The 7383-nt window shown below is 39.4% G+C and overlaps 1 protein-coding gene across 1 annotated transcript; it reads left to right on the top strand.

The window, feature by feature from the left end:
* The first annotated feature begins 6223 nt into the window (after positions 1–6223).
* LOC124506332 (olfactory receptor 52R1-like) lies at positions 6224–7177 on the top strand. Its single transcript, XM_047072382.1, has one exon. It carries the CDS (start codon positions 6233–6235, stop codon positions 7175–7177), a length of 945 nt encoding a protein of 314 aa, XP_046928338.1. The 5' UTR covers positions 6224–6232.
* Positions 7178–7383: the final 206 nt, after the last annotated feature.

The raw sequence follows: 7383 nt of genomic DNA, 5'->3' as shown, positions 1-7383 counted from the left end.
TTTCATTTCAGAGGCTTTTGCAAGGAGTTGGTCTTCTTTGTTCTCACTTCTCTTCTCTCTGATAGAGTCCTGTGAGGGCAAAGTCATATCTTCCTCCCACGAACAGCAGGTAAAGATACAAATAAAGGAGCAGGAGAAGAGGTGAAGAAGAACCAAGGAGACAGAGAGGTGGAGAAACTGGAGTAGAAATTTGAAAGAGGAAATACTATCTCTTTTCTTCCTCTCTAGGCTTTGCAGAGTAAAGGGAGGGAGATGGAAATTAGAATGAATGAAGGGACAAAATATCCTGCAAAAACTCTCTAGAAGTTTGAAACACATATGAGTGTTCAAACTTTCCCCTGAAACTCAGAATCATGAAAGTGCTCATGGCCTTATTCATATTAAGATGGAGATACACCAAGGACAATTGCTAATAGCCAACAATACTTTGAGGAGAGTAAAATTACAGGGATTCAATAATTCAGTAACTAGGGGTGCCTGGGTGGTTAACTCAGTTAAGTGTCAACCTCAATTTCATTTCAGGTCATGATCTCAGGGTCATGAGATCAAGCCCCACATCAGAATCTTAGATGGACATTGAGCCTGCTTGGGATCCTCTCTCTCCATCTTCCTGTGTGTCTCCCCTGGGACTTGCGTGCATGCTCTCTCTCTCTCTCTCTCTCTCTCTCTCTCTCTCTTAAAAAGAAATTCAGTAATTATGTTTAAAATTTTTTAATGCAATATTTTTATAAAATAAATTATTTGGGGGGTGGGCAGTGGTGCCTGAATGGCTCAGTTGGTAAGCTACAGACTCAGGATTTTGGCTCAGGTCATGATCTCATGGTTTGTGAGTTCAAATCCCATGTGGTCTCTGCACTGACAGAACAGAGCCTCTTGGGATTCTCTGTCCTCCTCTCTCTCTCTCTCCCTCTCTCTCTCAAAATAAATAAATCAAGTTTAAAAAACATAAATAAAATAAAATAATTTTTATTCCATGATTCATAAAATATCAAAATTTTAAATAAAAAACAGTGCCATGCCAAGCTGTATTAGAGCAAAAGGAAAAAAAAATGTGCACTAGTACTTTTTTATGGAAGATAAATTATTGTTACTATTTTAAATATGTACTTGGGGCCTGGGTGGCTCAGTTGGTTAAGTGACTGTCTACTCTTGGTTTCAGCTCAGGACATGATCTCGCTGTTCATGAGTTCAAGCCCCACATTGGGCTCTTCAGTGGCAGTGTGGAGCCTGCTTGGTATTCTCTCTCTCTCCCTCTGTCTCTACCCCTACCCCACTCTCTCTCTCTCACTCAAAATAAATAAATAAACTTTAAAAATAAATAAATAAAGTAAGTAAGTACGTAAGTACTTCTTTGCTTATGTCATTTCAAAAAGTTACCATGTTGGAAGTTTTCTTGTGAGTAAATGAGGATTCTAAATATTTTTTATTTGACTTTAGATGAAATATAAATTTTAATTTATTCTATTTTGGTATTAATAAAATACTTAAATTGAAAATAATGGCGTGGTATTTAATATAATTACTTTTCAATGTCTCAAATATTTTAATGTTCAAGAAAACATTAAGTATTAAAAATACATAAAAATATGTACATAGGGGTGCATAGTTTGCATTTTACTACAGGACACTGTTGCTTGGCACAGCTCTGGTCTTTAATGAGAATTTTGATATTCTGTTCATTACAGATTTTTGCATCAATTTTTATTTCTTAACACACTGCATAAAATGTTATTTATCTGATTGGTGGGTGAGTTTTTTATAGCACCCTTCTTTCATGCCCAAGAGAAATATGTTCCTTACTTCACCTTAGTTTCAGCCCTAATACTCATAACATGTGCAAAGTATGATATAGTAGGAAAAGTGACATCTTTGAGTCAGAAAGACTTGCCCTTTACTTGTATTTAATGAAGTAACTTAACCTAGCTAAACCTCTATTTATTTATATGTAAAATGCAGAAGATAGAACTACCTCTAAAGTAGCTGTTAAGACTACATGATGTAGAATAATTAAAACAAGTATTATGTCTCTGCCTGACAGAGAGTAGTTTTGACTCAGTGAAATGTATCATTGCAGGAACTTGCTGAAGTTGAGATGGAGACAAAGACAAAGGAGAAGGAGAAAGAGAGGACAATCAGAACAAGAATAAGAGCAGAAAAAGAACAAGAACAAGAACAAAAGAAGGAAGAAGAAGAACCTGGCACTTCTTTCTCTTCCATTACACCAAGTGTTTAATCTCTGACAGCTAAAAGAAACAGACAAAGAGAAAAATCTGCAAACAGAGATAACTCCAAAATTACAATGTCAGCCTGATCCCCAGGATAATAAAACCTTGACTATTTCCTCTAAACCTGGACTCTCTAACAAAAACAGTTGTAGTCAGATTTTTATTATGCTAATGTATTAAAATAAACCATGACCTTTGTGAACATGATGATTGCAATTCACCATAAACAGATTGCTGTAAACTTGATACTCTTGGTGAATTTTTGTGTGATTTGTTTCCCTGTAAATGTATGTTGGATTTTGATTTGGTGAGGCATAGCTTCTGAAGTCTGACAGCTTTGAACTCTGCAAATAAAGCCTTACCCTCTGTTTTTAAATAATTGCTGTCAAGTCTTCATTTGACCTATCCTATACCAGGGAATGCTAAGAAATAATAAATAAGAGAATACCAGCAAGGCTCTACATAGGAAGTGAGAGGAAGTTCTGCATAGGCTTAACTGTTTGGGCTAAGTGAGAAGGACTTTCCAGCTTCACAAACAGGAATTTACTAACAAAAATACATGCATACTGATAAGCTCATACTCCTGTAATCTCAACAACACACACTTTTGTGCATCCATTCAAATACGCTGCCTTTGCTTATGTGTATACAGAGGAGAGAGGCAAGTTAGGGGTTAATGTTTCCAGTTTTATTCTCTAATCTCAGAGGAAGCCAGTGTATGAGGCAGTGGGTTCCAAGAGGAGGGAAAGAATTAATGCTTGGGGAAGAGAGGGGCCATACTTTACAGGTCTTTAAATAGGTCTTAATCTACAGTCTCTGTGAAAAGCTGAGTCACAGAGGAGTCAGTTAAGCTGCTTATGGTCAGAGATAAAGCAGAGCTCAAGGTGAGTGGTCGGTCCCCTGTGCCTCAGTCATCTCTGCCCTTCCCAAAGAACAGTAGGACTCACAGAGGCTCTAAGAAGCTGAAAGATAAGGCAATACACTTTGAAGGATGGCATGACTCATGGAGGCTCCAGGTCAAGAGATCCATGACTGTTGGATTTCTTTCTGAGATGGGGAGATAATTCACTGCTCACACTGTGTCCTCCAGGAAAATTCTAGAAAAGTAGGAAGCTTGCCTCATACACAATCCCTCCACAAAGGACGCTGGATCTGAACTCTACCTTCCTCTAGCATTCTTGCTCCATGCCTTAGTTTTAGATACCCCAAAGTGACAGAATAGTCTAAATCTCCCTGCAGCTATTCCTTAGCAAGATCTCAGCCCATTTTTCCTCTACCCTTTCAGGCTTGAGCAACTTGGTTAAACTGATGGACATAACTATTTCCACATAATGAGTGGAGTAATGGAAGCCAACAGAGGTAATGGTATCAGCACTGGATTCAAACATATACTCACAGATGAAAGCTGAGCTCCATTAGTGTCAGAACAGAATCCTTGAACCAAAAGCTATGCCAAGTTCTTACAAATTAGATTGTATTCTGGAGAAAAGAAAAATTGAATCTGAAGTTCGTTGTATGATCATCTTAGGTATAATGTTGGAAAAGATGACTTAATTTCTTCTTTCAGTATGCACTATGCTCACAAGAGGTGTAGCACATAAGGGCAGGGACAGGGACATATTTAAAAGCAGGGAAAGGGGGAGGAATGTTGAGCAAGAAGGGAAATTACATTGCTCTTCCTTTTCCTACTCTTTAGAAAATGCAAATTTCCATCCCTCAACCCAGCAGCAAATTGATAACCTGTGTCTCCCCCTCAGAATTACTATTGAAAACCTCACACACTGCACAAAATGATACAAGACTAGTTAACTCCCTGTCCACTCCATATGACTTGTAACCTTAACTCTGCACATGTTGGGTTCATAAGTCTGAGGGGGAAAAAAGACTAAGGAAATGCTGATAGTGAGGCCACCAGATTCTATGGGAATGTAAGTGCAGAAAAGAACGAGAGACACCTGTCAAGAGGCCCCATCTGCTATCTCAGACTTGGGTCCCTGGTCACCACCAAGAAGAGTCACCACTCCAAATGGAGTATGTAAAATAGGTATGTTCTCCATGAAGGCTGATGGGCAGAAGTGTGTGAGAGTTAAAAACAATAACATGTAAAGGCATATAGTGTTATATTTATAAAAACAGCAATGTCTATCATAATTAATTAGAATAGCATACCTTTTGTTAAAGTGTAGTTTTAGCCAGTATCTTTACCAGTGCCCAGTGCAGGAATGAAGATGGTCTAAGTGCTTTTCCAGGTGCCTATGAGCCTCGGTGACTTCATCCTCACAAATGGAGGCTGACTTACAGAGCACAGAAAAGAAGGAGAAAGGAAGACTCTGATTCAAACAGAATATTTCACTGGAAGACCAAGCCAGGCTGAAAGGGATGAAACAGAGCCTTAGACACTAGACAATGTGTGTGTTTCTTAATTTTTTACTGTGGCTTGGATAGGAGTATTTGGTTTGAGCAAACTTATAGCTATTGTCTAGGTAGAATAGTAAAGTTTCCAATTCAGAGTAAGATTTGTAAGTTCTGAGTCCCATTTCTCTCATAATGTTATAAATCTAGTAAAAATCAGAGAGTTTAGCCTATTTTGGATCTCAAAGAAACCCTTGTTAGGAACCATTAAGTCTGGTTGAATGAAACATTTCTTAGTCCCCAGATATAAATGATTAAGGGAAATCTGAAAAGATATTCTTCATCTCTGGGTGTTACTGTTATGGAGGAGAAAGAATGAATGTGTTCAAGGAAAGGCTCAGGTCAAGTGAGATTAAAAAGTGGAAAGGTGTTGAGTTAAGAACCAGGTAAGCTTTTGTGTCATTGACTCTCAGGTAGGTCATAGTCACCAGAGAGACCAGACAAGATCAACCATGTATGCAAGTATCAGCAGAAGATGACATTCACGTCTTTCAATGGACAGGAGGTCAGACTCTAGTGTGAGAAATAGATATAGCTGTCTTGTGACATGGCATCAAAGTAGTGTTTAGAAGGTTCTGTCAAGACGTTTTAAGAATGGCTAATCGGTTGAAAAGTCCATTGCCCTTGAACAATGACACATATTTCTTGTTTGCTTCAGCAAATATTTATTAAATCCCTGTTCTATGCCAAATACAGAGGTGCTCATGTTGGTGCACTCTTCGGGGCTGATATCATGAAAATTTATCATATAGGAGAGGAATTAGTAAACTATCACCTGAAGACCAAATCCAGCTTCTAGTCTGTTTTAAAAATGAAATTGTATTGGAATGTAGCCACACTCACAAATGTCTGTATTGACTGTGGCTGCTTTCATGCTACAATCGCTAAACTGACTAGTTGCAACAGAGAATGTATGGCCCATGAAGACTAAAATATGTGTGATCTATCTGACCTTTTACAGAAAACAGTTGCTGGCCCCTAATCTAGGAGGAGACATCCACTATAGATAACAGGTTTAATTTCAGGTGTACAATCTGTCAGTCTGTCATCCTCCAGCCCAAATTCTCCTGGTAACTCCTAGAGTCAAAGATAACTCATCATCACTACATACATTGTTATGAGCCCTCAGCCAAAATGTTTTCCAAACTGGTTTCCAACCCAGAAAAGTTGCCTAACTGGCTTAAACAAAGGGCTGAAAAGGACCTTGGGAAAGGTAAAACAAATCAGTTCATTCTAAAGAATAGAAGCGCAAGAATTACTATTAGTGACGTTATTTGTCAAGATAGTCTTCCCTTGGCAGATTCTACTTTCAAGAAAAATATTAATTCTTATACAGAAACTACAATTGCAGCTAGCATGTTCTGACCCCATTTGAATGACATAAACATGAATGAAGAATAAAGAGTAGCATTACTTTAAGTTGCAAAAATATATTTATTAAAATAGTTGAAATTATTTCAGCTTACCATTAAACATTATTGCCCTATTATTTAACTGCCTCTTCCAAAAGGTTATAAATAATAATGATAATTTATTATTATCATCTATAGATAGTACCTTACCTTCTCAGGGGAGAACAAATTAACCGTCCTGTGATGTTGGCTTCAGGGAACCACTCATCTTATCCTGTGTCCTTCATCCTACTTGGGATCCCAGGACTCGAGAATTCCCAATTTTGGATTGCCTTTCCTCTCTGTGCCATGTATGTTGTAGCTATAATTGGCAATACCACTGTCCTCCATATAATCCGAATTGACCACACTCTCCATGAGCCCATGTACCTCTTTCTAGCCATGCTGGCTATCACTGACCTGGTCCTCTCGTCTTCCACCCAACCTAAAATGCTGGCTATACTCTGGTTTCATGTTCATGAGACTGAATACCATGCCTGTCTCATCCAGGTGTTCTTCATCCATGCCTTTTCCTCTGTGGAGTCTGGGGTACTCATGGCTATGGCCTTGGACCGTTATGTGGCCATCTGCTTCCCACTCCGTCACTCAAGTGTCCTGACCCCAGCTGTAGTGGGTAAATTGGGAGCAGCTGTGATGATGAGAGCATTGCTGTTGGTGAGCCCCTTCTGCATTATGGTCTCCAGGATGCCCTTCTGCCCCAACCAGATCATTCCCCAGCCATACTGTGAACACATGGCTGTGCTAAAGCTGATGTGTGCAGATACTAGAGTAAATCGTGCATATGGGCTCTTTGTGGCCTTCTCTGTGGTTGGCTTTGATATGATTGTCATCAGTGTATCTTATGTGATGATTTTGAGAACTGTTCTGGGGTTGCCTTCTGGTCAAGCCCGGCTCAAGGCTTTTGGCACATGTGCATCCCATATCTGTGTCATCTTGGCTTTATATATCCCTGCCCTCTTCACTTTTCTCACCCACCGCTTTGGACATCACGTGCCCCGAGCAGTACATATCATGTTTGCCAATCTCTATCTCCTGGTTCCTCCCATGCTCAACCCCATCATCTATGGAGTTAGAACCAAGCAGATCAGGAACAGGGTTATTCAAGGTTGTTGTGGAAAAGATCCCTGAGCCAAGGGTCATGGCAACATAGCCAACCCACGCCCCACCCCCCACACTGATCCAGGGACATATAGATGCAGAAAGTTTGCCAGGCCAGCACAAAGTCTTTTCTGTGAACAAAAGGTCCAGAGGTTAGCAACGTTCTAGAGGAAAAGGACCAATTTTTAGAATGCCCATAAAAGCTCTCTGGGAAATGTGATTGATCATTAATCCTG

This window comes from Lynx rufus, unplaced genomic scaffold (assembly GCF_022079265.1).
Source record: "Lynx rufus isolate CCGP_SWC_20201006 ecotype Redwood Valley unplaced genomic scaffold, mLynRuf1.p SCAF_9, whole genome shotgun sequence".
NCBI lineage: Eukaryota > Metazoa > Chordata > Mammalia > Carnivora > Felidae > Lynx > Lynx rufus.
The sequence above is the reverse complement of the archived record's forward strand: the minus strand, read 5'-3'. Positions and strand labels throughout refer to the sequence as shown.

Bases quoted from the DNA above. Each gene is read 5' to 3' on its own strand.
- LOC124506332 (XM_047072382.1), top strand. From the start codon at position 6,233: ATGTTGGCTTCAGGGAACCACTCATCTTATCCTGTGTCCTTCATCCTA.